We start from the raw sequence: 24,464 nt of genomic DNA, 5'->3' as shown, positions 1-24,464 counted from the left end.
GGAATCAAACCCAGGGCTTCATTCCTGCTAGGCAAGCACTCTACCACTACGCCACACTGTCCAGGATAGTTATGATGGCCCCAAAGTATAATCCAAGGAGGGAAAAACAGGTTTGCTGGAAAAACGGCTAGGCAGAAAAGATTAAACGCTGGAGGACAACCAAATTTGGCCAAATAAGCTTAAGTGACCTTCGAGAACCATTCAGAGGGTGTTTAAAACATTGAGAGGAAACTATGTAAGCGAAGGTTATAAGGATGCAACAGGAAACTGTTGCTTAGTGAAAGCATATCACAAAATTAGGAATAGCCTAAGCGTGCGTTTGTAGGAACCCGTATCACGCTTTCTCATTTACGAAGTGTTGACTTTATAGCACTTGAGCAACCCCATTATTTCGCAAGTAGTAATGGGAGGAGAGGTAGAAACAATCTTTGTTTTCCCCCTTATTAGATCATGGAAGCTAATGGAGCGGAACCGCCGAGTTCCGTGGCTGCAGGACTGGGGCCCGCCTCTAGGCGGCGCCCGCTAGAGATGGCGCAGGGCTGGAAGTGGGCGGATTGTTCTCACCACGCGCGGGCCACAAGCAGGACTCGCAAATCCGCCACTGCAGGCACCGCCCAAGCGAGGCCTTAAGTGTCCTTAACTCCAGAGTGGTGGGCGGGGCAGCTGGTCCGGTTCTTCCCATTGGTACCCAAGGGTCTAAACAGGTATCTGCCGCCAGCACCGGCCCAAGTGATGGAGCTCCATCACCACTGGCACACGCGAGCCGATCCCCGGCACGCTGGGGATCTGGGCCGGCCCGGAGGCTCCAGGAAGGGAGGCTGCGCATGCGTGCTCGAAACACTCGCTTTCTCCGCCCTCGACCGCGGTCGGAAGGGGAGCTGCTCCCCCCCCTGAGCACTGCTGGGGCCACGCTTGCCTCCAGCAGGGCTGAGGAATCCTCTCGGCTGGGTTTTTGCACACTCTTCAAGTCCAATTCTCTTTAGGACGAGATTTCCTGATGTGAAACTCAGATCAAGCTGCTTCATTTTATTTCTCAAAAGGAAAAAAAAAAAGTTCCCTCTTCCACCCACAGAGTAGGCCTTGAAAAAGTCCCTTACCTCCTGCGCGCCTCCCTCACCACCACCTAAACGCCTGCCGTGGGTCTCGTGGGCCCTGGCTCATCCCCCACACGCCATTTCTTCGCTTGCCTCCTTCAGGAGACCTTTCCTGATTAACCCCGGTGGGACGGCAGCCTTCCCAATTACTCGGGAGAGAGCTGCAGGCCGAGGTGCGGTGCGGGCGGCGGCAGGGGCGCAGGCGCAGGGCGCCGGCGTGGGCCGGGGAGAGCCGGCCGGCCCCAGGCCGAGCGAGGTGCAGGCGGCGGCGGGGGCGCCGGCGTGGGGAGGGAAAGCCGCCCCGCCCCGCCCGGCCCCCGGCGCGAGTGAAGTCAGGCAGCGGCTGGGGACACAGCTGTATTGGGGAGCGGGGGGGGGGGCTCCTACATAGTAGGAGGAGGCACGTCCCAGTCCCGGGGGGGCCGAGAACTCTGTACACAACGCGGGCGCGTGGCCCCAGCCCGGTCCCTCCGTCCTCCGGCCCGCCGTGCGGCCCGCCCGGGGCCCAGTCTTCCGAGGAAGCCCGGAGGGGCGAGTTAAGGCAGCTTGGCTGGAAGGGAAAAGGTGGGGAGGGGGGAGTGGGAGTCGGCGGGTTCCCCCTAAAATGCTGGCTCACCGGGAGGACGAGCCTCGCGCCTCCCACTCCCCTCTCGGGGACAGGGGAAAAAAGACAATCGACGGTAATAAATAAGCCCGAGGCCGGACGGGGGTGGGGGGGACCCCGGGAGACTCTCAGAGTCCAGGAAGGCTGGGGGCGCGGGGCGGAGGGAGGGCAGTGGCGGCCTTGGGGGGAGGGGGGAAGGTCCGTGAGCGCGGCCGAGGAGGGCTGGGGCCCCGGGCGCCCCCCCCCTCTAAAAGTTGAAGTGGCTGCCGTGAGGGGCGGCCCCGACGAGGGGAGACTTGGGGGACAGCGGGGACTTGTCGACGTCCACCCTCTTGGGGGCGCGGCTGCGGTAGCCCTCGGCACGGCCCAGATACAGGAGGTGTCTCCCGGGCCCCCCGGAGTACCTGGAGGGCCCCCCCGAGGGGACTCGGGTGAGCAGCGCCGGGGGCGCCCGGTGCGTGGGGAAGGGCAGGCGGCGGCTGCCCCCGACGCCGAGGCGGGGAGCCGGGGCGGAGAGCGCGGGCCGCGCCGGGGCGGGGGCGGCGGCGGGCGCGGCGGCCTGGCCGTCGGGGGGCACGTCCAGCCGCAGCGGCGGCGCGCACTCGCGGGGGAGCGCCCCCGAGTCCGCGAAGAGAGGAGGGCTGGGGGCCGGCTCGGGCGGCAGCGGCCGGCAGGTGAACGGGGCCGGGGGCTCGGCGGCCTTGCGGGGCGGCTGCGGGCCGTGCAGGTAGCGCAGCAGTTCCTCCAGCGTGGTCACCTCCACCGCCTGCCCCGGGCAGCCCGGCGGCGGCGGCCTCACCAGCACGCGCGGCGCGGGCCCGCCGGCCGCGTGGCCGCCCCGCGCGCGCCCCGCACCCTCCTTGGCGTTGTTCCCGTTCTGGTTCCACTCCCACGGGCCCCCGGAGGCGCGAAGGTGCTTGACCGGCAGCTCGGGCGTGGACTCGGGCGTGGGCAGGCAGGCCAGCTCGGGCGGGGGCCCGGCCTCGGCCGGAGGCAGGAAGGTGGTGTAGAGCTGCGGCGTGGGCGCCGCGTCCCCGTCCTTGGGCGGCGGCGGGGGCTCCAGGCCCGCCCCGTGCAGCCGAGCCAGGCTGCGCAGGGACAGCGGGCGCGGCAGCACCGGCGTCTCCACGTCCTTGCTCCGACGTCGGTGGGTGCGGCGGCACACGCAGGACACCAGGAGGCCGGAGAGCGAGGCGCCCAGGGCGAAGGCGGCGGCCACGCTGGCCAGGAGCAGCGGGATGGGGACGGAGCGGGAGGCCGAGGCTGGGAGGAGGTCCCGGCGCACGCCTGCCGAGGGAGGAGGGAGGCTCAGCCTCGCAGAGGCCGCCGGGCTGGGCCTCCGGAGCAGGTTCCCCGGTCCACACCAGCCGTGGGGCGGCGCAGCCTTCGTCCGCATCCACGGCGCCCGGACCTCGCTGCTGTCCCGGAATTGGCCTCCCCCGCCCCGCCCGCCCCCCTCGCACACAGGCCGGGCCGGAGGTCTGGGGAGTCTCCAGCCCAGCCTGGCCCCTGTAGCCATGCCAGGAACCTCTGCCACTCTACCCGTGCACGGGGAGGCGGGCTGGGATGCCCCACCCCCTGCTCCGGGCAAGGAAGGACCCACACGGGCGTTAGTGAGCACCCCACGCCAGCCTTGGAATTCTCCAGCCATCAGCAGCCCCACACTGCACACTATCCCTCCCAGGTAGTCCCCTTACCCTCAGTGTGAGCTCCGAGAGTGGAAGACAGGGGCCCGGGGTGGGCATCACGGGGGGAACTGGGGGTCTCAAGGGAAGGGCCAGGACCCAGAAGCACTGGTGACAGAGACCAGGTCAGAGCCAGTGAGGCTCCTGCTCTCCCACCCGACTCCCATACAAGGGTTCCCTCCCCCCATCTTTGGAACCTAAGAGCTTAAGAGTTCAGAACTATTCTAAGAGTTCAGAAGAGTTCTAGTCTCCATTTTATTTAAGTTTATTTAAGTGCTGTTTATTAAGCACCCGGGTTATGAGCTGGAAGCTGGTATCTGGAGGCTGCTGACCCTTTTCTGAGACCATGAAGTGTGCAGGGTGCTGTCTGCGGCTGCCCTGGGCCTCAGAGTTGGGGGGGGGGGGGCTGAGCAAGGGAAAGAAAAGCTAGGGCAAGAAAACTCACCATAAGCAGAGTCCCCAGGGCCAGACCGACTCCCTGTGGCTCCATCTATGAAGAAAATAGAAGGTGAGGGCTGGGAATGTGGCCTAGTGGTAGAGTGCTTGCCTCGTATACATGAAGCCCTGGGTTCGATTCCCCAGCACCACATACATAGAAAACAGCTAGAAGTGGCTCTGTGGCTCAAGTTGGCAGAGTGCTAGCCTTGAGCAAAAAGAAGCCAGGGACAGTGCTCAGGCCCTGAGTCCAAGGCCCAGAACTGGCAAAAGAAAAGAAGTAGAGGGTGAACATGGGGGCAGGAAGAAGCCCATAAGGAACTGAAGGAGGTGACCATGCCCCTGAAGGTGAGAATGACAAAAGCCCACTCTTGAGACGTGGCCACGAGAACACATGTGCAACTCTGGCAAGTGGCTGTAGCCATGCTTTTCTGTTTACCTCGACAGTCACCCTGCTCCGTGGACTCGTGGTCCCCAACCTGGTCCACATCAGTCCTAGGAGGAAAAAGGAGGCGACTCAGGGCTGTTCTGTACCTCATCCCCCTTCTCCCACACAGCCTTTATTTCTCTCTCTTTGTTTTCTTTCATGGGTCATGGGGCTTGAACCCTGGGCGCTGTCCCTGAGCTCTTCAGCGTAAGGCTAGCACTCTACCATTTTAAACCACAGCACCACTTCTGGTTTTCTGGTGATTGGAGATAAGAGTCTCATGGACTTTCCTGCCTGGGCTGGCTTTGAACTGCCATCCTCAGATCTCTCAGCCTCTTGAGTAGCCAGGATTATAGGCGTGAGCCACCAGCGAGCGCCTGGCTATTTCTCAATTCTTTAATTCCTTTTTTCCTCTAATATATTATTGGTGTATATTAATTGAATAGTTTCATTTTGATATTTCCATACATGCATATAATGTACTTTGATCAAGTTCATCCCTCTCTATTAATCTTTTTACTCCCCTTCCCCCTCCCCCTTTCGAACAATTTTAACAGATTTCATTATTCTATTTTCATACCTGCTCAAGAAGCACTTCAATCAGATTCACCCCTCCTTGTTCCCACTCCCTAGCAGACAGTCCCCTAGTTTTGCACTCCTGTCATCCTCCCTCCCCCCCTTCACAGGCTTCCTTTCTTCGTGGTGCAGAATAATCCTCAGGAGATCTAAGGGCTCCTCACTTACCCACCGGGTCCTCTGATATCCACGCAGCCTTTGGAGCTATGCCATCCGCAGTATGGGTCCGAGAAGCCAGACAGCTCCTAGGGGAAACTGAGTCATGTGAGGCTGGGACCCTCTCCACTCCAGTCACATTCCTTCCCACGGCCTTTTCTACTCTTACCCTGGCTTACAGGAAGTTCCCAGCCCCATATTCCCATCCCAATCTCTACTCCAGGCCTTGGTTGCTATTCACCTTTAGAATGTGCAAGGTACCCAACCATCCCCTACGTTTCCTTGCCACCTTCCAGCCCATTCTGTGCTCTTGCTAGTCCTGTCGAGGCAGTGCCACTGGATCTCAGGCCCCTCTTACCTCTGACAGGCCCCATGCCGGGCACAGCGGCTCAGAGGGAGGTAGACAATACAGCCAGAGAAGGCCACAAAAAGCCTGTGGCCCTCTGTGTCCAGCTCCAGCCCTATAATCCGTCGTGCTGTGTGGGCTGCCCGCTTCCCACTGCACCTAGGATGAGGCCGGAAGGAATCAGAATGCAGCAAATAAGGCTCCTTTTTCCCCAAGACAATTGATGACCAGGAGGGGAGATCACAAACTAAGTTGCACAGCCTGTGATCAGGTCTTCTCACCATGCTTCTTTCTCTACCCATGGATCCTGTCCCATCCAAGCCGTCATTGGAGTTCCTAGTCCATTCCCACACAGCCGTCTGCCACTTCCCAGCCCCCTCTGCCCCTCAGAAAGCAGCCTCCAGGGACTCACCGGGAGGGGCTGTAGGCATCGATCTCTTCCAGTAGGATGGCCTCAGGTTCCCCGGATTGCCCCCCTGGGGGCAGCACCTTCAGCACTGTCCCGTCATTGGAGCCAAGGAACAGGACGGTGGTGTTACTATGGGGGCCAGCCATACCGTCCACAGCTAGCTGGGTCAGTAGCGCCCTGGAGTGACAGGCCTTGGGTGAGGGCAACCTGTCTAGCTGAAGGTTAGAACCCAGGTTCCCACTCCAGTGTCCTGCCCTCACACCCTCTAGGATTTCCTTCTTAGCTCTCTCGCTTCTGCCTTCACGAGGTGGTACTCCCACCAATGGAAGTTACTTAGTAAAGCCAGAGCAAGAAGAGAGTGGCTAAGGACAGGAGGCCACGGTGGGTGTTTCGTAGCTCCATACCTGTTACTGAGAGTGAGGAGAGGCTGGTGGGTGGCGGGTGGCACAGCAGGGTCGAGCAGTGGGTGAGCCTTGATGAAGGTCAGGACATCATCCGGGAGGTCTTGAGAAGAGGAGAACAAGGCAGCGCCTCCCACACCTGCACAGGAGCCTGGCCTGATAGGCGCATGGAAAAGGGCCACCTTAGCGCAGGGAAGCTGAGCTCAGCCCCACCACAGCCCCTGCCTTGGGCCTTGGCCGCTTAGGCCTTCTCCTAATCCTATCTTAGGAGGAGAGACTGCTCACTTCTGCCCCTGCAAAAGCCACCCCCATCCTGGGTACCTGGGTGAAGGAACCCTGTCCTCAGACACAGGGGTCCAGGCCCCATCCAGACTCCTCTGCTCCTTGAACTTTCCCTCAAACCCACGTTCAACATCGTCCAGGTAGAAGGCGCAGACTGCAGAGCCAGGAATGCTGAGGAAGCCAGAAAAGATGCGGGATCAAAGAAAGGGCCTGCAAAGTTCCTGCCAGGTAGGAAGGGTGGCCACCCTTCACGCACTCCGCCAGGAGGCGGAGCCTGGGCTGGGGCAGACACTGGCTGCCACACGCTAGGAGAAAAGGAAAAAAAAAAAAAGTGGGCAGAACAGAAAACCAGTGTGTTTGAAGTGTACCTCACTACCTCCAACAGTAGGGCTTTAGAGGGGCATTTGGATTTTCATAGGACAAGGGACAGATTCAGCACCAGTCAGCCTAGTACCAACCTATTGGTCTGAGTGGTGAAGACCCCGAAGAGAGCAGAGCGACCATGCAGGTTCACAGGCCCAGTCAAGGCCTGCAGGACGTCAAAGTAGAAGGTAGAGTCCCCAGGAACAGAGCAGTTGAGCCGCAGCTTTAGGAAGGATGTCCAGTGGCGGTCCAGGGCACGGGGCGAGCCACCCATGTCCCGTTTACACACCCGCGCCACGCGGGAGAACTGCACCTGCCGGGAGAGCAGTGGAGAGCTGAAAGGAGCATGCGCGGGGATCAGCACCAAGAAGCAAACGCTGGGGACAGAGGAAGCACTTAAATATTTAAGTGGAAATGCTATCCATTTTAATTATAAGTATATAAAGATGATTAAATAATTTGCAACCTGACAAACTTAAGTTAATAAATACTGCTCATCTTTGTTGTTGTTGTTGTTGTTGTTGTTGTTGTTGTTGTAGGGCTTGAACTCAGGGCCTAGGTACTGTCCCAGAACTTCTGTGCTCAAGGCTGAGACACAGCACAGCTTCTGGTTTTCTAGTGGTTAGTGGGAGATAAGAGTTTCATGTACGTTCCTTCCTGGGCTGGCTTCGAACAGGATCCTCAGACCTCAGCCTCCTGAGTAGCTAGGATTACAGGCGTGAGCCACGGGCACCTGTTTCATCATTTGCTTCTTTAAAAAAAGTGATAATAATAAGCAGGGAGTCCGTGGCTCACGCCTGTAATCCTAGCTACTCAGGAGGCTGAGGTCTGAGGATTCTCGTTCCAAGTCAGGCTGGGAAGGCGAGTCTGTGAAACTCCCATCTCCAATTAACCACTAGAAAACCAGAAGTGGCACTGTGGCTCAAAATGGTAGAGCACTAGATTTGAGCGTAAGAGACAGTGCCCAACCTACTAAAAAAACCAAGCAAACTGTAAGGGTCACACAAAGAGAGGGCATGATGTGATGTGATGCGAGGGCTCACAGCCTTTGTCAGGGCAGAGAGCTGGAGCTGCAAAGTTGGGGCCTCAAGAGCACAGGAGACTGTGTGGTAGAGATTAGGACCAAAACCTTTCCTTCGGACTCAAACTGGCTCCTCAGGATCAGTGGGACCCCGCCCCCCAGCTACCCACCCCTGGTGCCCATCTCCTTACTCTTCCCAGCCGGGCATCCTCCACAGACACCTCTCGGAAGAAGAAGTAAACATGGTCCCCATGCTCCAAGGCATGGACAAAGTGTGGCTCTAGGGGTAGGGCAGGAGCGAGGAGGGAAGAGCATTTACACACCTGCTCAGAAACTCCTGCTTCCACACCCTCTCCCCTCTGCAAATATCTTCCCACTGTCCCCCCACCGCCCACCCCCCAAGGACAGTCTCCCTCCCCCGGGCGGACCCTGACCTCGGAGCCACTTGGAGTCGTACTTGGCCGAACGGAGTGGAGGCTGAGGCCCGAGGCTTCGGTAAACGACAGCATCGCTGGCCTGGAAGTCGGCGGCGGTGGCTGAGTACAGACTGCCCTCTGAACGGGTGACGAGGCAGGATGAGGGAAGGGCTCAGTAATCGGTGCCCTGCCTGCAATATGGGCCACCCACACCCTACCTAGGACTAGCCCTGGCCCCTACCCTACCTCAACCCCTCCTCCACTCAGGGACACGGGGAAAAGACCAAGGTGGGCACTCCTTCCAGCCACACGCCTGCTCCTGACACGCCCAGGTGCACACCTACCTGCAAAGATGGCCACATTGGACTGGGTGGCATCAAAGGGGCATCGAGCTTGCCCACTCAGCTCTTCACCCTCCTGCTGCAGTGAAGTGATCTGGAGACAGATGAAACAGGTTCCTAGAACCCTGGGTCCTGGAACACGGCTCTGCAGCCCACTCTCCTGTCCCCTTGCTTCCTCAGAATCCTCGCATCCCACGCCTGCCCATTCCCAACCCCTAGTCCCTTCCCACCAAACCGACTGCTCCTCCCTACCCTGCCCTACCCAAACCTCCTTTGTACCCCATAGCTGCGGCACACAGGGCTGAACGAGTTTGTCCCACAGGCCAAGAGTGTCTGGGAGTCCCAGGGAACGAGAACGCGAATGTAGTTGTAACACTCATCCTAGAGAACCGAAAATTCTAGGTTAGTGATGGGGACCCCTGGACTGGGATTAGGAGTCACAGGAAGTAAGGTTACTATCCTTAAGCCATTTGAGGCTGGGGGGGGGGGTGTCTGCCTGTGGCTTCAGGCAGGTCATCTGGCCTCTTAGCCTCACTTTTCCTTTTCTTTTTCTTCTTCTTTCTTTCTTTCTTGTTTTTGTTTTTGTTTTTTTTTTTGTCAGTTGTAGGCCTTGAATTCAGGCCCTGGGTGTTGTTCCTGAGTTCTTTTGCTCAAAGCTAGCACTTGACCACTTTGAGCCACAGTGTCACTTCCAGTTTCCTGGTGGTTCATTGGAGATAAGAGTCACACAGACTTTCCTACATGGGCTGGCTTTGAACCGTGATCCTCAGATCTCAGACTCCTGAGTAGCTAGGATTACAGGCAGGAGCCACTGGCACCCAGTTCACTTTTCTTCTTTAATGAGGTGTGCAAAGGAAAATAAGAAGCAAGAGTTCTCATTCCTTCCCATTGTCCTTTGTGGGCTGGGAGGGAGAAGTGGACAAGAAATTAGTTAGGGGTGCTGGGAAGATGGCTTAATGGTAGAGTGCTTGCCTAGCATGCACAAAGCCCTTGGTTCGATTCCTCAGCACCACATATATAGAAAAAGCCAGAAGTGGCGCTGTGGCTCAAGTGGTAGAGTGCTAGCCTTGAGCAAAAAGAAGCCAGAGACAGTGCTCAGGCCCTGAGTCCAAGCCCCAGGACTGGCAAAAAAAAAAAAAAAAGAAAAAGACATTGGTCACAGCTGAGCTGGGAATATGGTTTAGCAGTAGAGTGCTTGCCTAGCATGCAAGAAGCCCTGGGTTCAATTCCTCCGTACCACAGTCACAGAAAGAACTGGAAGTGGCACTGTGGCTCAAGTGGTAGAGTGCTAGCCTTGAACAAAAGAAGCTCAGGGACAGTGCTCAGGCCCTGAGTTCAAGCCCCAGGACCAGCAAAAGGAAGGAAGGAAAGAAGGAAGGAAGGAAGGAAGGTAGGAAAGAAGGAAAAAGGAAAAAAGCAAGCAAGCAAGCAAACAAGAGAGAAGGCAGGAAAAAGCAAAAGCAGGTGGTCGCGGCGGAGGACCACCACTCCAATTCTCATCCCATCCTCACCGTTAGCTTCCCCCGCACTGCACAGTTCTCCACATCTTGGCTCCTCCATGTTAGATACTGAAGGGAAGAATAAAAGAGGGGAAACCATGGGACAACCTTGACCTCTCCTCACATGACAGCTCCTTTCAGCTCCTTCTCCCGACCCTCATGACCTCCACTCGTGACCCCAGGAGAACTTTCTCGGCCTCTTCTCCAGGCCTGCACCTCCCCCCCACACAGCTCCTCACCTTGTTGGGCACCAGCCCCTCCCCTTCTTCTTGGGCTTGAAGATCGAAGGAGAAGACGTGGTCCCTGAAGGGGTAGTAAGGAGGGATCAAGGCTGAGTCAACGCACCCTGCTTGAGCTCCTTCCCCCCCCCCCTTGCCCCTCATCACCTGCTCAGGGACAAACCACAGGGACCTCCTACCCTAGCCTCCCCTTTATCCATGCCTTGGCATTTGTGCATTGGGTCCAAGCATGTCCGTGTCCCATGGCTTGTGCACCTGCATGTGTCCCCTGCAAGAGGCTGCAGTGCCATGCAGGTCCCATGTCTGCCCAGGAGCATGCATGTGTGCCCCACAACTGGGCCGCAGCCAGTTTACCGGGCAGCCACTAGCAAGGTCCGGTTCAAGGTCAGGAATCTCTGAAAGTCCAACCCAAGTTGTGCAGCCACAGCATCGTCCTCCAGGCCCCGGAACCAAGTTAATGGGGAAGTACCTAGAGGACACAGAGAAGTGGACTGCTGGGAACAGCCAGGACGCTGCTCTCTTCCTCAACTCCCTCTCCAACCAGGAAACATGCAGCCGTGCATAGACTGGTGATGGGAAGTAAAAGGGGCCCAAAAGCTATTCAAAAAAGTAATACCAGGGGCTGGGGATGTGGCCTAGTGGTAAGAGTGCTTGCCTCCCATACATGAAGCCCTGGGTTCAATTCCCTAGCACCACATATACAGAAAATGGCCAGAAGTGAGGCTGTGGCTCAAGTGGCAGAGTGCTAGCCTTGAGCAAAAAGAAGCCAGGGACAGTGCTCAGGCCCTGAGTCCAAAAGCCCCAGAACTGGGGAAAAAAAAAAAAAAAGTAATACCGGTAAGCTGGGAGCCAGTGGCTCACGCCTGTAATCCTAACTACTGAGGAGGCTGAGATCTGAAGATTGAGGTTCAAAGTCAGCCTGGGCAGGAAAGTCCATGAAACTCTTATCTCCAACTGACCACCAAAAAGCCAGAACTGGGGCTATGGCTTAAGTGGTAGAGCACTAGTCTGAACCAAAAAAAAAAAAAAAAAAGCTCAGAGACATTGCTCAGGCCCTGAGTTTAAGCCCCTGGACCTCCCCCACCCCCAACACAACACACACACACACACACACACACACACACACACACACACACACACACACACACCACTGAGCACTTAATTTCTTTTTTTTTCTTGCTGGTTCTGGGGCTTGAACTCAGGGCCTGGGCACTGTCTCTGAGCCTCTCTGTCCTCAAGGCTAGCACTCTACCACTTGAGCCACAGCACCACTTCTAGCTTTTTTCTGTTTATGTGACACTGAGGAGTCAAAGCCAGGGCTTCATGCATGCTAGGCAAGCACTCTACCATTAAGCCACATTCCCAGGTCATGGGCACTTAATTCCCACCAAGGATTTGGTTAATACTTTTTTTTTCTTTTGTGCTGGTTCTGGGGCTTGAACACAGGACCTGGCACTGTCCCTGAGCTTTTGTGCTCAAGGCTAGCACTCTACCAGTTGAGCCACAACTTGGGTTATACAGCACGTTAGACACACTGTCTCATTTAGTACAGGAACCCTCTGAGGTAGGCACTCACATTGGCCTCATTCACAGCTGAGGAGCTTAAGGTTGGGAGCATCATGGACTTCGTGAGTTCATTTGGATTAGTCTGTCTGATTCCGAGCCCAGTTCCTTCTTGGGACTACCAGTTTCCTCTCAGGCCCACCTTGTATACTGTTTCACCTGGAGCAGGAACATTTTACTCCTTCATTTCTCCCAGTCCGTTCTCTGAACACTCCTCTCAAAGCTCTTCACAGGCTACCTCGGCCCTCTAAACCTTCTATGTGCCTGCCTCTCTCTCTCTCTTTCTCTCTTTCTCTCTCTCTCTCTCTCTCTCTCTCTCTCTCTCTCTCTCTCTCTCTCTCTCTCTCTCTCTCTCTCTCCTCTCTCTCTCTCTCTTCCAGTCCTCCACGGGGCTTGAACTCAGGGCCTGGGCACTGTCTCTGAGCTTTTTTGCTCAAGGCTAGTGTTCTCCCACTTTGAGCCACAGCTCCACTTTTGGTTCTCTAGTAATTAACTGGAGATAAGAGCCTCATGGACTTTCCTGCCTGGGCTGGCTTTGAACTTCGATCCTCAGATCTCAGCTTCCTGAGTAGGTAGAATTACAGGTGTGAGCCATCAGTGCCCGCTGCCTCTGCCTCGTCTGACCCACTCCAGCCATCCACTGGTCTCATCACTGAAACCACTGTCATCAGTGCTCAAAGTGTTCAAAGGAAGCCCACACTTAGGGATAGGTCATTTTCCATTCATTAAGTGCTGAAGGTTGCATCTGGCATAGTTAGCTATTTTTATCTCTTCCCCCAACAATTACCTCCAGTATCTCAACTGCAATTCCTTCCTCCTTAAAATTACTCCAAGGCCTGGGAATATGGCCTAGTGGTAGAGTGCTTGCCTTGTATACATGAAGCCCTGGGTTTGATTCCTTAGCACCACATAAACAGATAAGGCCAGAAGTGGTGCTGTGGCTCAAGTGGTAGAGTGCTAGCCCTGAGCAAAAAAGAAGCCACAACTCGTGCTCAGGCCCTGAGTCCAAGCCTCAGGACGGCCAAAAAAAAAAAAAAAATTACTCCAAGTCTTACATAGAACTGGGCTTGGTGGTGCATACCTGTAATCTCAGCACACTCGGGATGAGGCAGGAGGATCACAAGTCACTAGACAGTGAGACCCTCATCTCAGAAAAAGGGGAAAAAAAGACCAAAACAACAATAACAAACAAAAAACCAAATATGTAAGCAAAGACCTGTAAACATATACAAGTTTTAGAAATAGTGGGTTTGTAATTTACATCATGTTGGGACAGAGGCTTACTGATGGTACAAGTAGTAGACAGGGAGGAAAATAGAATTGTTGAGAACTACTGCAGGAGTCCCAGGCCTTCACTTTGTAGCCAAAAATAAAGCAAACAAATATAAAGCATTTATCTCATGCCAGACAGTATTCTCAGCATTTTACTTCATTTGTACCTATTACCTCATTTAATCTCTAAATAACTCTATGAGGTAGAATACTATTATTATCTTCATTTTACAGATGAGGAGACTGAGGCTAAGGAGGTTAGATAACCTTAACCAAGGTCCCATAGCTAATAACCAGCTTAGCAGATACTCAAGTATGCTAAGGTTTGATCTGGCTGAGAGCTCAAGTTCTTCTTTGTTTTATTTTGTCTTGTTATTAGGGTTTTTCTATGTAGCTCAAGGTGGCCTTGAACTTGAGATCCTCCTGCCTCAACCTCCTCAGTGTTGGGATTACAAGAGGGTTCTATCACAGGTGTCAAAGAGCTCATATTTTGTGTGCGTGAGTATGTGTGCTGGTCCTGGGGCTTGAACTCATGGCCTGAGCACTGTCCCTGAGCTTTTTTGCTCAAGGGTAGCACTGTACAACTTTTTATCTTATTTTTTTTGTCAGTTATAGAGCTTGAACTCAGGGCCTGGGTGCTGTCTCTCTGCCTCTTTGTGCTCAAGGCTAGTGCTCTACCCCTTGAGCCACAGCACCACTTCTGGTTTTTGAGTGATTAATGGAAGATAAGAGTCTCCTGGGTATTTTTCTACCCAGCCAGGCTTCAAACCAGGATCCTCAGATCTCAGCCTCCTAGGATTACAGGTAAGAGCCACGGGGCTCCTGGCCACTCTACCACTTTGAGCCACAACTCCACTTCCATTTCTTAGGTTAATGGGAATCTCATGGACTTTCTTGCCCAGGCTGGCTTCGAGCCTTGTTCCTCAGATCTCAGCTTCCTGAGTAGCAAGGATTACAGGTGTGAGCCACCAGCACCTGGCAAAAACTCATATTCTTAAATGATGCTGCCTCTATATAAAAAACAACAACAGACCCCAGGATAAGAAGGAACCCATATCGGCACGAGCTCTCTTTCTTCCCCACTGCTGGTCCAACTCCTAGCTTCCTAGAGCCTTGTGTACCTTGCCTCCCACACAGGGGTCTCAGTCTCCCCTCGTTCCTGAGAGGGGCAAGGTGGGTAGAGGGTACTCACCTTGCAGGTCAGAGGTCAACAGAGGGAGGGGGTCCTGAGGAAAGGCAGCCTGGGTGTGGGGAAGTGAGAGCAGCAGCAGCAGTAGCAGTAGCAGCAAGGGCATGAGGTAGGGGGCTCGGGGCATCCTGCGTGGGGCAGCTCAGGCCCCAGGGGGTGCCCCCTCACCCATAAGCTGGCCCTGGAAGGGGAGACAGAAAAGTGGGGGAAGGGACCCTTTCCTTCTACCCGGTTCAGGCTCTTCCCCAAGCCTATCCCCAGAAGACCTTGTGGGGTGGGGGTTAGAGCCCTCGCCGCCGTACTGCCCCAGTGCCAACCAGCTGTCATTGTCACTCACGGCTCTTCCCTCTCTGACTGGCTCAAACTGGCTTGTGTGAGCGCCCCCCACCCCCCCGCATGACCCCAGGTAAGGACAGGACATACTGGCTCCCACTCCTCTCCCAGCCTTCTCACTCAGCCTTCCCTTCTTCTCTCCTGACTGGCTCTGGGACATCGGGTAGGTGACACCTCCTGGCCCCCCTCGTGCTCACCCCTTCTCAAGCTATAATTAGACACTGAAGCCTTAAAATTATAAATAGTGACTCCTTGGCACCGGGAGGAGGCAGAGGGCACCGAGTCTGCTCCTTTTCCCTCCTAGACCCCAACAGCACCCTGGGAGCAATGCGGGCACCACGCCCAGCCCCCCCCCCCCACAGCTGGGTGGCAGCGCCCATCCTCAGAAGGACAGAATGCAGGGGCAGATAGCCTAGGGGACATTGTCCTGGTCCAGGCTTATATTTCAGGGGTCCTCCCATGGCTAAGGAAGAAGCTGAGCAGGGAGGAAGAATGGGGGGGGGGGGGAGATGACAATCTTAGCCAAAAATGAATCCGCATCAAAGCCAGATCAGAGGCTAAATTTAGCTCTGGCTGCAGCTGTCTCCTCGACCACTAGGCCCCCTCCCAGCCCCTTATTCCCTCCCTGGCTCCTAAGGACTTGATTTGGGGAGAACAGACACCCCCCACTCCCAACTACGAGGAGCCAGGGGTAGAAGGGACTGGAGAAGCTTAATAACTCGACGCGCCTCTCTTTTCCTTTCTTCCCTCATTGGGCTGCCTCTGAAATTGAAATATAAATAATTCAATGACAGGCAATTGTAGCCCAAAGTCCAGAGAAAGATGGATATGGTAGAAGGGCTGATGAGACAGGTCTCGTTCCCACTCATCAGCCTCCCCCAGCCAGCTGACCCCGGCTGGACCCACTGCGGGAGGTGCACACCAGCTCCCTGCCTTTCCCTGACATTGAAATGAGGGGCCGAGGAGGCTCCGGAAATCAGGTCACGAAGGGGGAAGCATCCTTTCTTTTGTGAACAGATCGCGGCAGGCGATAGTTGCCAAGCCCACGTCCCCTCTAAAGAAGAAACCCTGGGTTTAAAGCCCAGTCTCTTTCCATCTCCCCAGTAATTCTGCTCCTTGAAGCCAGGACCCATTGTCCCCCACCCCCAATCTAGCGTCACTGGTGGGGAGGCTGACGTCAGGTGGAGCCCCATGAGAGCGGGAGGAAGGGAAGGGGTAGAAACACCTAATGATGACCCCCACTTCCCCAGAGGGAGAGCAGTCAGCTAGCTAACGACCCTCTGGTGTTACAAAGTCTAGCCTCCTTCTCCCCCGCAGCCCAAGATTCAGGATGCTGATGCTCCCAGGGGAAGAAAAAGGGACACAGCTTGTCTCCTGTGCTCCCCATACCTGCCCCCGCTCAAGTTGCCCAGGGCAACTGGTATCTTCACCCTGGAAACAACTTTGGTCTCTGACAAGTGGGGAGAATAGCCAGACCCTCTTGCTCCTCCCTGGATACCAGGCAAGCCTGCTGGTATCCCCTGCCCTCAGGAACCAGCTGCCCTTTCCTTACCTGGGGTGGTGAGTCCTGTGGGGGCCTGGAGGGGGCTTAGGAGACCTCTAACCTGACAGAAGAAGGGACAAAAGGAGGAAAAAGACTAAGTTACACTTCCTTAACACAGCCCTTAAAAGTCAACGTGAGAATTCAGGCAAAGTCCGGGATGCTGCTTTGGAAGGGGGACCGCATGGGTGAGGAGGGGTGCTGACATTTAGTTCCGTGACAAAGGCACTGACATCTTCATGCTGGGGAGAACCCCTAGCCAGAAACTGCTGAAACCTCGGGACCAACCTTGGGAAAAGGGGTGACCGAGAGAGTTTTGTGGGACCCGATGACCACTCCCATGTTGAAACCTTCAGCATCCAACAGCATCCTCAGCAAAAAGCGCCCTAGCTAGGGACAATAGAGGCTAATTTACATCTCATTTGCATGCTCTTCATTTCCAGGCAAAACGCTCGGATAGCAAGCACCCCCTCACACACACCCCAGTCCCTTCTTCCTTGAGAAAGCAGGCCCTGCCTCCCTTCCACCAGCCCACACCGCCCCCCACGCACACTTTAGGCTGGATTAGTCCAGCCTCTAAAAACACTTGGTTGGCCTTTGCCTTGGCCCAGGAGGCTCGACTGTGATACATCTTTAAGAGGGCTTCCCATAGCTGCTCGGGGAGGCAGCATCTGGGTGGCTCCCACCCAACCTCGGGTCTGGGGGGCGGGGGAGAGGCTTACAGTCACTTGGAGGAACCCCAGGAACACACCTGGCCACTCTTTCCTCCCCTTTCAGATCCCCCACCCCCACCCCCCCAGGCTGGGAGAAGAACCCAGCCCTTCTCTCCGTGGGGCAAGCAGCCACCTCTGGGGAGTGGCCGAGGTCATAGCAGAGTCTGCCGGAGCTGGGGAAGGGACGGCGGAGGCCAGGCTGGGGACAATAGCAGGAAGCCCTGGGGCTGGTCTCCCGCCTCAGCCCACCTTCCTTAGGGGGGCATCGGGGGCGCGCTGGGGAGCCCAGCAGCACAGATGCGTTCCGATCTCCAAGACCTTTCCCCTCCGCCCTTCTGCGCTCGGCACCTACCCTTCCTCCTACCCAGCCCCCAACGAGGAGAATCCAGGTGTCCCCCCCAGCTTCGCATGCGGCGGGGCTTCGGGCCCCGGGGCTCGACGTCTCCCCCTCACTGAAGCTAAGGAGGGGCGGGTGGCAGAGTCTGGGCCGGGACCGGGTCCCAGAGCCACGTTAGCGGGAGGAGGGGCTGGAGGGGCCTGCAGGCGCCGAGCGGCGGGGACGGGCGCGGGGGTGGGGGGAGCGGGGGCGGGTCTCCCCGGCCAGGGAAACCGCGCCAGCAGCCGAGCGAGCGCCGCCGAGGGCGGGCCCCGGGACCCAGGCCGGCGCGGAGCGGGGTCGCCGAGCGGCGATGCCATCGCGCGCTCCGTGCTCCTCCCGGGGAAGACGAGGCTTAACAAAGCCCTGGACCGAGCAGGGGGGCAGCGAAGGAAGGAGATGAGAGCTGAGACCGACGCTTCTCCAGAGCCCCGAACCCCGACTCTGCTCGAACCGATCCCCCCCCCTCCCCGCCCCACCCCGGGAGGGCTCGGACTCCTGCTTGCACAAGGACGAAGGTGCAGCCCTGACACCAAAGTCCGAACGACAGACACATCGCCTTTGGCATCCCTGCAGGGGCTTCGAGAGTCTGGCCCTCCGCGGGTCTCAGAGCCGTAGTTTTCCAGCGAGGGAGGCGGGGGGCCGGGCTTTCCACCCTCGGTACCGTGCGCGCCTCAAAAAAAAAAAAAAAAAGAACACAAAAAAAACACACACACACAAAACCTGTTTTCCTGCACCCGGAATCTGGCAGGAGGCGACTCACGAGCGATCGGTGGGAAGAGGAGCGCAGACCCTGCGCCCAGCAGTGCGGTGGGGGGTGCGGGGCTCCGCCACGGACCCCTTCGCTCCTCAGCACCCAACTCTGCTGACCCCCTCTGCAAGCCGGCCACACGGCGCTCTGGAACCCTCCCGGGTCGCTCCGGCACCGCGGGAGCCAGTCCCCGACTCGCCAGCGGCCCCCGCCACTCCCCCACCTCCCCGTTCCTGCCCCCGGGGTACTTGCTCGAGATCCAGGTCAGTAGGCTCGAGATCGAAGCAGGCGGTCGGCAGCTCCACGCCGTGCAGAGTTCGACATCCGCGATCGAGGCTCAGGTGAGATGTGGTGGACGTCCCGGCGGAACGGTACTTGGATGTGGGCGCCCAGGCGCTGTCCGGAGGTGAGAGCCCAGGGTTCGAGTCGCAGCCCCCACTCCCTCCGCCGATCCGCGGAGGAAAACAATGCGACCGCCCGGAGCTCTGGGCTCGGCCCCAGCCGCCCCGCCCGCCTCCTGGCAGGACCCGCCTCGGGCCCGCCTCTAAGCTGCCTCAACGAATCGCGGCTTCAGAGGTCGCCTAGACCCCGCCTTTTCTCCACCTTTCCACCAATAGCATTGCTAGGGGGCGGGGCTCCAGAAGCACCGTCCACCCAGAGGGCGGAGCCTGGAGGGTGAGACTGGGCGAGATGGAGAGACCCCACGGACGGTCGCTGAGACCCTCCCCCGCCCCCCCCGCCCCCCATAGAAGAAGACACACACACCGAAACCGAGACAAGCTGTCCGAGGAGAGGCCCCGGGGAGAAATGTCATAAGAGAAGAGGGAAAAGAAGCTGAGAGAAATAGACAGGAAACCTGGGGGCCTCAGATGGGCTGGGCTGTCAGAGCCTGCGCCGTCCTCCCTCACTTCCCCTCAATGGCTTGGGCGACTCTGCTCCCTAGGGGTGCCTCCTGCTTCTCCTCGCCTCTGCTCCAACCCTCCATTCCTCCTCTATGTGCTTTTGCCTCTGTATTCCCATGAGCTGCCTCCGGCTCATCCTGACCCCAGTAGGAAAAGCCTAGCTTATACTTGGGGGACTTGAGGCCTGGGAGAGGAAAGAAGTGGCCATGGGAGGTTTTCCTTGTCTCCATCGTCTCCTTCCTTCCCTCCTCCACAGTCAAAGCAGGATAGACTTGGGCCACCATACCCAAGTCAGAAAACTAGGGTGTTGGTAGGTTGTTGGCTGATGAATGAAGACAGGTGAGAGGGCTGAAGCCAAAAGAGAGACATGGAACTAAGCCTGATTCAGAGAAATATAGAAGGAAGTGCCACTCTGGAGATCCAAAAAGTATAAAGTCATCCTACACCTCTCCTGAGAGGACCCCAGACACCCCTCCAATTAGCAAAACGGTTCCTCCATTTTGGGACCCTTACATTTTGGGAATGTCAATGAAGGGGGAGAATAAGGGTACTTCAGACAGTGCTGTTGGCTTCCACCTTAATACCAGCTGCTAAGATTCTTCCCTGCGTAGGACTAGAACAAAAGACATTTTTAAAGTTCCCAGGAAAGTAGGTGGCCTGGGAGACATTGGAATTTGGGGATAATCTGAGTGGGCATTTTTATCTACATCTTGGACATTGGATTAGAGGAAAGGAAGGGCAGTCACCATTTTTCCACCAGCTTTGACTAGATGGGCATCAGAATGTGTAGCATCAACAACTGGGCTAAGTCCCTTAGTGAATAAGCAAAACACACACACACACACACACACACACAGAGAGAGAGAGAGAGAGAGAGAGAGAGAGAGAGAGACAGACAGACAGACAGACAGACAGACAGAAACAGACAGATTCAGGCCCAGTAAACCACTGAGGGATTTTGGACCCAAGCCAATTTGGCAGATTGTTGAAGTAGGAATTGTTTAAAAGGCTGAAAAGAAGTTTTGAGAGAAAGATACATCAAAATGTAGAGACACTCGGGTTAAAATTAATTTTTCCAGCTCTAAGACTGGGCTTAGGTATTCAAATATGTATTTATTTTGAATAGATTACTGAAAAAAGATTAAAGTACAATTCATTAGAGTGTGGGGGGAGGGTGTATGCCAGTACTGGGTCTTAAACTCGGCTTGGGTGCTGTTCCTGAATTTTTTATTATTATTATTTTTTGCCAGTCCTGGGCCTTGGACTCAGGGCCTGAGCACTGTCCCTGGCTTCTCTTTTCTCAAGGCTAGCACTCTGCTACTTGAGCCACAGTGCCACTTCTGGCCATTTTCTATATATGTGGTGCTGGGGAATCGAACCCAGGGCTACATGTATACAAGTCAAGCACCCTTGCCACTAGGCTATATTCCAAGCCCTGTTCCTGAATTTTTTCATTGAAGTCTGCCACCTGAGCAAGAGCTACCTTTCTGGCTCTTTGGTTGTTAATTGGAGGAAAGAGGCTCATTGACTTTCCTGCTCAAGCTGGCTTCAAAGCACAATCCTCAAATCTTAGCCTCCTGAGTAGGTAGGATTATAGGCATGAGCCAAGGCTTGACTCCTCTGAAGTTGTTGGGTTTTTTTGTTTTGTTTTTGTCAGTCCTGGGGCTTGAACTCAGGGCCTGAGCACCATCCCTGGCTTCTTTCTGCTCAAGGCTAGCACTCTGCCACTTGAGCTACAGTGCCACTTCAAGCTTTTTCAGTTTATGTGATGCTGAGGAATTGAACCCAGGACTTCATGCATGCAAGGCAAGCACTCTAGCGCTAAACCATATTCCCAGCCCCTCATCTAAAGTTTTAAGACATTGTATCTATTGTATCCCTAGGTGTGCATTGATAAGTTATTCAGGAGGTAAAACTGAGAGAGAAAGATGGGGCAGATGAGCAAAACATCATATGCAAACTGGAAAGCGTTAAAAAGTTTGGAAAGAGCCTGCACCAGTGACTCATGCCTATCATCCCAGTTGTTTAGGAGGCTGAGATCGAGAGGATTGAGGTCTGAAGTCAGTAGGGCAGAAAAAGTTACAAAATTCTGCCTCCAACATTACCATAAAAAGCCATAAGCCATGCTACAGGCATAGCTCAAGTAGTAAAGTGCTAGCTGAGCAAGTGGAGGGAGCACAAGACCCATGGGGGGAGAGTGGGTGTGGGTGTCAGGAAGAAGACCAGGAAAATAGAGATCAAGGCCCATTTGAAGGCTGAGTTTGTAGTACTTGAGTCAGAAGAGAGACAGGAAGGAAGCCAAGAAGGTGATGGACTCCCCACAGAAGATGGTTGTGCAGAGGAACTCTGATCCATGGGAAAAACACCATCAAAGAGTCAGTAAGGGATCTAAACAAACTGTTCATGTCTACCCATGGTAAAAACAAAACAAAAAAAAACAAGCAAGCTCTGGGCATGTGGCTTAGTGGTAGAGTGCTTGTCTAATAGACATGAATCCCTGGTTCGATTCCTCAGTACCACATAAACAGAAAAGGCCAGAAGTGGCGCTGTGGTAGTGATTCAAGTGGTAGAGTGCTAGCCTTGAGCAAAAAGAAGCTCAGGGATAGTGCCCAGGCCCTTAGTTCCAGCTCTAGGACTGGCAGAACAAAAAAAACAAACCCTTGCCAGGTGCTGGTGGCTCCTGCCTGTAAATCCTAGCTGCTCAGGAGGCTAAGGATTGTGGTCCAAAGCTAGCACAGGAAGGGAAATCCATGAGACTCTTACCGCCTTCTGGTTTCTACCAGAAGTGGTGCTGTGACTCAAACTGATAGAGCTCTAGTCTCAAGCAAAAGGAGCTCAAGGATAAATACCCAGGCCCTGAGTTCAAGCCCCACGGCCAACCAAAAAAAAAAAACCCCAGACAACTCTCCTCTCAAAGACTCCCCTCTCCCTGAAACCATCAGTTGAAGCTGAGGTGCTCAGCCACTCCAAGTGGCGGGGAAGCAGGACACTGAGTAAATAGACACTTTCAGGCAGCAGCCTCCCCCTGTGCCAGTCTGCTTAGGATGTCACCAGCAAACCAACCAGACTGCATCTATATGCCTTCTTTTGTTTGTTTGTTTTGTTGTTAGTACCAGAACATGCACACAAGTCCTCATGCTTGCTAGGCCGGCAGTTTACCACTTGAGCTATGCCCCCTCCACCTATAAGGTCCCCTTTGCACAGCCTCAAAGTGACTCTTGTGTCTGATGCCTGGAGCCCCAGAATCTGAGGGTCTGAGGCCGAGGGGGGTGGGGAGCCTATCTTCTTTCAGTAAAAGGCCCCAATGTTTCCCTTTCTAATACTTTTGTTTTAAACTCCAAAGGGACAAGTGTCTTCTTGCAAGAGACTTCCCAGCTGGCTGGGCACATGTATTTTTCTCACCTTCATCCTCATCCTTAAGGCCTAGAGGTAGCTAGGAACAAATTTTGGTGGTGGTGGTGGTGGTGGTGGTGGTGGTCATGGAGCTTGAATTCAGGGCCTGGGCACTGTCCCTGAGCTCTTCTGTTCAAGGCTAGCGCTCTACCATTTGAGCCACAGTGCCACTGTTTTCTGGTGGTTGCTTGGAGATAAGAGTCTCGTGGACTTTGCTTCCCTGGGCTGGCTTTGAACTGCCATCCTCAGATCTCAGCCTCCTGAATAGTTAGGATTACAGGCGTGAGCCACTGATGCCTGGCAGAACACATTTTTGGTATTTTACTTATGAAGCTTGGATATTATTTCACAGCTCCGCTGACCCAGATCTCCTAGGTAATCTAAAGTTCTTAGATACCAGGCTGCATGTCTGGGGAGCTTGCGGTCTGTGGGCCTTTCCCCTGTGACTCCAGTCTTTGCACATCAGTAGAAGTTTCTCAAGTAAGTACAGAGGGGGCTAGGAATATGGCCTAGTGATAAAGTGCTCGCCTTGTATACATGAATCCCTGGGTTCGATTCCTCAGCACCACATATATAGAAAAAGCCAGAAGTGGCACTGTGGCCCAAGTGGTAGAGTGCTAGCCTTGAGCAAAAAGAAGCCAGGGACAGTGCTCAGGCCCTGAGTTCAAGCCCCAGGACTGGCAAAAAACAAAACAAACAATCAAGTAAATACAGAGAACCAGACCCACTCTACAAGTCCTGCCTAACTCACTGCCTAAGATACAGGGACCAAGGGCTATGCTGTTGAGCTGTCTTAGGCTGACAGGGGCCCTAGGCTGACTTTGCTATTGGCTTTTGTTCAAAGCCATTACTGTGGTGACTGATGGACGGTACACTGATGGTAGTGGGGAAAGAGGCCTAGGTTTACATTCAAGTGAGCACCCATCCCTTTACATATTAAGTGGGTAGAACTTTCCTTCCATTCATCCCTTCCTCTCTGTCTTCTAAAAGGCAGCCTCTGCTCAGAACCCCTTTTCTTTGGATTGTGCAAGGTGATCATTCTTCCCAAAAGAAAAGACACCAACTTCTTCCCACAAATCTCTCCACCATGACCATTTCCTAGTCAATTCACTTTTACACCTGACAGATGAAGAGCTGAGAGCTAACTAAAAATGTTTTAGGCCATGCGCTGGTGGCTTACTCCTGTAGTCCTAGCTACTCAGGGGCCTGAGAGCTGAGGATCACAGTTCAAAGCCAGCCTGGACAGAAAAGTCCCCATAAGACTCTTATCTCCAATTAACCACTCAAAAACTGGAAGTGGTGCTGTGGCTTAAGTAGTAGAGCACTAGCTTTGAGCACAAAGAGGCTCCGGGACAGCACCCAGGCCCTGAGTTCAAGCCCCACAACGACCACCACCACCAACAAAACGTTTTAGCTTCAGGTGTCAGTAGCTGGCTAAGGAGCCAGGAGTGTTTTCCTTCCTTTTTTTTTTTTTTTTTTGCCAGTCCTGGGCCTTGTACTCCAGGCCTGAGCACTGTGCCTGGGTTCGATTCCCCAGCACCACATATACAGAAAATGGCCAGAAGTGGCGCTGTGACTCAAGTGGCAGAGTGCTAGCCTTGAGCAAAAAGAAGCCAGGGACAGTGCTCAGGCCCTGAGTCCAAGCCCCAGGACTGGCCAAAAAAAAAGAAAAAAAAGAAAGAAAGAGTGTTACTTCTGTGTAAATCTTTAAAAACAAACAAACAAACAAAAAATCACTAGTTCATTGGAATAAAAAAGAAAACTTTTAAGGCGTAACTCAAATGGTCATCAATCCAGTAAGTATTAGACATTCAATTCAGGCACAATCTTTTGCTTAATTCATTGTGGGATGTATTCTAGTTTTGAAAATAACTATTTATTTGAATTAAAACAAGATTTGCAGTTACTAAGTAGTTAAAAAGCAATATCAAAAGCAGAGCAGAGCATAGTGGTATATGTCTGAAAACCCAGCACTCTAAAAACTATAAGGCAATCCAGGCACCAGTGGCTCACAACTAGAATCCTAGCTACTCAGGAAGCTGAGATCTGAGGATGGCAGTTCAAAGCCAACCAGAAAGTCTCATCTCCACTAAGCCACCTTGAAAGAAAAAAAAAAAAAAACAAATGGGAAAATAAGA

General features: G+C 54.6%; 1 protein-coding gene across 1 annotated transcript; it reads right to left on the bottom strand.

The window, feature by feature from the left end:
• Positions 1-872: 872 nt before the first annotated feature.
• Sema6c (semaphorin 6C) lies at positions 873-18,514 on the bottom strand. Its single transcript, XM_048356565.1, is given in 21 exon segments — positions 873-2,985; positions 3,396-3,491; positions 3,829-3,873; positions 4,258-4,313; positions 4,990-5,050; positions 5,053-5,066; positions 5,336-5,482; positions 5,736-5,909; positions 6,137-6,289; positions 6,455-6,586; positions 6,874-7,091; positions 7,991-8,079; positions 8,234-8,353; positions 8,560-8,650; positions 8,836-8,937; positions 10,068-10,124; positions 10,295-10,358; positions 10,649-10,763; positions 14,322-14,499; positions 16,204-16,255; positions 18,284-18,514. Coding segments are annotated over 19 exon segments (2,898 nt in total). The 5' UTR covers positions 14,446-14,499; positions 16,204-16,255; positions 18,284-18,514; the 3' UTR covers positions 873-1,945.
• Between the last annotated feature and the right edge of the window lie 5,950 nt (positions 18,515-24,464).

Source organism: Perognathus longimembris, chromosome 11 (genome assembly GCF_023159225.1).
Source record: "Perognathus longimembris pacificus isolate PPM17 chromosome 11, ASM2315922v1, whole genome shotgun sequence".
NCBI lineage: Eukaryota > Metazoa > Chordata > Mammalia > Rodentia > Heteromyidae > Perognathus > Perognathus longimembris.
Note: the sequence above shows the minus strand (reverse complement) of the source record. Positions and strands in the feature narration are given on the sequence as shown.